Source organism: Impatiens glandulifera, chromosome 7 (assembly GCF_907164915.1).
Source record: "Impatiens glandulifera chromosome 7, dImpGla2.1, whole genome shotgun sequence".
In the NCBI taxonomy this organism is placed as follows: domain Eukaryota; kingdom Viridiplantae; phylum Streptophyta; class Magnoliopsida; order Ericales; family Balsaminaceae; genus Impatiens; species Impatiens glandulifera.
The window spans coordinates 36,642,785-36,646,593 of NC_061868.1; the positions used below are offsets into that span (position 1 = coordinate 36,642,785).

A 3,809-nucleotide genomic window follows, 5' to 3' on the forward strand; every position below is an offset into this window, starting at 1 on the left:
ACATGGAGTTATATATATAAATATATATAGTACTATGAGATTAGTTTAAAAAAAATTAAGAGATAATGAATGAATTAATTAATCATCTATATGATGGAAAAAGACAAATGAAATCCCTTTGGGTCCTTGATGTTTTTGGGTCATGTTCCTACATTAACACTCATTTTTTCTTCCTTGGGATGTCCGCAAACCATTTTTAAACTCATTCATCTCTCTTTATAAATAAGCTCCCACTCATATGCCATCATCCTTCTTCCTTAACACACATTTGATAATTCAATCTCTCTTTCATATTACCATGGAAGAAGTGGAGTATCTAAACAAGTCAAGCAATACCATTAATATTATCCCTACTTCCAATAATAGACCCTTAAAACTTTTCGGATTTAACGTTGACCATTCCGATTCGTTTAAAATCTCTTCCGGTTCTTCATCAGAAAGCCGGAAATACGAGTGTCAGTATTGTTACAGGGAATTTGTTAACTCTCAAGCTCTTGGCGGCCATCAAAACGCCCATAAAAAAGAGAGACAACAACTCAAGAGAGCCCAATTACAAGCCTCTCGAAACGCCATGCAGATGTCATACACACGAAACCCTATTGTCTCCTCCTTCGCACCGCCGCATCACCTCCTATCTCCGGCCGTCCCGATGGCGGCGGCGGCGACGGCGACGACTCCGTCGTGGGTATATGTCCCTCGTTCTCCAGCCGTAGTCCCACCGTTTCATGTGTCTCACGGTTGCGTGTTTCCACCTGCGACTAACGGAATCGTGACCTACGGCGTCGGAGTTGAATTGCCCGGGTTGGGTTTTACGGCGAGATCTTCCACGGTGGAGGTAAGAGGTACGTCGTCGTCGTTAAGTAGGTTTTCTAAGGGGAAAGGTGGGCCCATGTTTGATGAAGCTGTCGGCTTGGATTTGCATTTAAGCCTTGCGCCAGCCGAGCCGTGAGGGTTTCGGGTCGGCTCATATTTTGGGTCAAATGGTTTCAGATATGTATTTATTATCCTGGAGGAATATATTCTCATTGACTGAGAAAGAAATGTATTTTGAGTAAACTTTTTTATTTTATTTTCACAAAAAGTAAATTTAATTAAACTCCAATCTTAGCTTCATATATATTTATACTGGTAGAGTCGTTTCATTTTGGAATTTTTTATTTTATTTTTTCTATTTTTTATAAATTCTTTCTTTCATATTATTATATTCTAACTATTAAATCACTAATTTTATCATCAAAAATATTAAAATACTCTTAATTTATCTTTAAAAAAGTTATTTTTAAATACAAATGGACATTACAGTAATTTAATAAATAAAAAACCCGAATAACATATTTTTTCATCAAAATAAGATTTTATTTATTTATTTATAAAATCCCTAAAAATCCTAAAAAGAACCCAAATTGTTACAAGTCCTCGGGAAATGTACTTAGTTCATATGGAAATAGCATTTACAACTATTTAAAATATTATATTAATATATATATATATATATATATATATATATATATATATTATATCAAATAAAAAGGCTTTATGACTATTTAAAAAAAAATCAAATTAAAATACAGCACTATGTGTAGCCTTAGCAGGACTCATTCCTATGAGTTGTGTATCTTTGGCTTTAATTAGTTCTAGTCTAATTTGTTTTAGTTGACCAAGTCTTTTTTAATTCAATTTCATAATTGTTTTCTTTGTTACTTTGTACCGAGTCTAGCCTCAAGTTTTCTGTAAAAAAATTGCAATCTTTAAGGCAATGAAGCATCTAATGAGATGGCTTTACCCCTTCAAATTTGAACCTTGAACATTTGACCACAAAGAAAATTAGGTCAAAACACAATTATACACATTTTTGAGGATGTCACAAAATTATGGTACAAAATGCATAACTTTATGGTTATGTTATTATGATGTTGAGGATTAAACTGTTAACGGTATTGTTTAGTTAAGAACTATAGTGGTAAAGATTATTTTGTTAACTTCTTAGGCATTAGTGAATTGTTACAAAATTAATTTAAACGAGAAGTTAAAATGTTACCAAAAAAATAATAATTAAAACGATTGAGAAAATTCAATATGATAGAATATACAATTAGATAACAAAATCAATGAAGTGGGTAAAATCAAAAAGATAATCATGAAATTTCAATGTTTTCAGTACAGAGAAAAGACATCTAATTCAAATTTTAGCTATTTTGTTAACTTCAAAGTCATGAAAAACTTCACTTTCATCATATTGAGATCTATTTGTTGAAGCCTAGTGATGGATATTTTTATTTTTTTTACAGAATTATTGCATTCCTTTTGTGGAGTCTGGATCTACTTTCCAGTGTGGGACAGCAACTTTGTGTCCCACAACCAAAACGATATCGTTTTAACATTCCTTTTAATTTTGAGTTCGGATTTGCTGTCCCACCATGGGACAGAAACTTTGTGTCCCACAATCAAAATCAAAACGACATCATTTAACCTTTTAATTTTGTTTTATTCTTTTTAATTTTTAATTTGCATCAAGTTAAAAATTAAAAAGAATGTTAAAACGATATGATTATGGGACACAAAGTTGTTGTCCCACTCTGGGACAACAGATCTGGACTCCATTATCTTCATGTTTACAATGAACTTTCCAAACAAAATAAAAGTAATAAAGACTGATATTCTTTAATTTCTATTATTATTTTTTACATTTGGTTATGGTGTTTTTATTTTATTAACTATTCAGATGTTTTGGTAACAAATTCAATTTAGATTATTTGAATGTTTTATCATGACATACTTGATCCCATTGACTCATAGTTGATTTACTCTTTTTTAGTTCTTGCTACTTTTTATGTTTGCTTGTATTTTTATTTTCTTCTTAAAAAGAATAAAATAAACCAAAAGTTATGATCAGATCTCATCTCTAGTTTTATAATTTGAAATAAAAGAACAAATCTTAAAGAATGATTAGTGTGATCCAAACTTATAAGTTATAATTAAGTAATTAAATAGGGTTAAGATATGTTTAATTAATCAAATAATATAAGGTCATGGGTGTTTGCTTATTTATTTAATCAATGCAATTATGAAACATGAATTATTTTAATTATGGAGGAGTACTACACATATAAAACATTAATTAAATGTTAAAGAGAGATCCCATGCAGATACATATATAATTCTATTATTAGTGGTGGAACTATTATTATTTAAGGCTGAATTATTAAAGAATAAAGAGAAACTATGTTTTTTTTTTTGTTTAAGACATCATTTTCATTAGAGATATACAGCAAATTCTCAACTAACCAAGATCACAAATTCAATATTATCACCACCCTTAGATCTTGACTCACGGTTGGTTATTGTGGGCCAGATCACATGCTAACCAAATTCCCCTCCATCCTTGGACATGGAGGGCTAGATTTTGATTGGATGGACAAAAGATTGTTTAATGCTAATAATATATTGTTTCACCTAAAAGGCCTTATTTTCTTAGCATAAAAAAGGAAACCCTTGTTTTACTTTATGTTGGAAAATTAAAATACCTTCACAAGTAACAAATCTGGCCCAAAAAAATAAATTAATATTACCATAAGTAAGATTCATTCAATAGTTGACACATTATAATAATTATTATTTTTGCAATGAACCTTTTTTTGGAAACACTGAAAACTAAGCTCACACAAAATAATTGTGAATAAAGTTGTTTTTTTATATCAAATATCTAGTACAAATATTAATTTAGATGAACTAGTGTTTTAAAATATAAATGACAATACAAAAATAAAAAGTAACATGAAATAAGAAAAGATTACAAATAAGTTACCTAA

The 3,809-nt window shown here is 30.0% G+C and overlaps 1 protein-coding gene across 1 annotated transcript; it reads left to right on the forward strand.

Moving 5' to 3' along the window:
- The first annotated feature begins 286 nt into the window (after positions 1-286).
- LOC124910700 (zinc finger protein GIS3-like) lies at positions 287-1,049 on the forward strand. Its single transcript, XM_047451380.1, has one exon. It carries the CDS (start codon positions 299-301, stop codon positions 947-949), a length of 651 nt encoding a protein of 216 aa, XP_047307336.1. The 5' UTR covers positions 287-298; the 3' UTR covers positions 950-1,049.
- Positions 1,050-3,809: the final 2,760 nt, after the last annotated feature.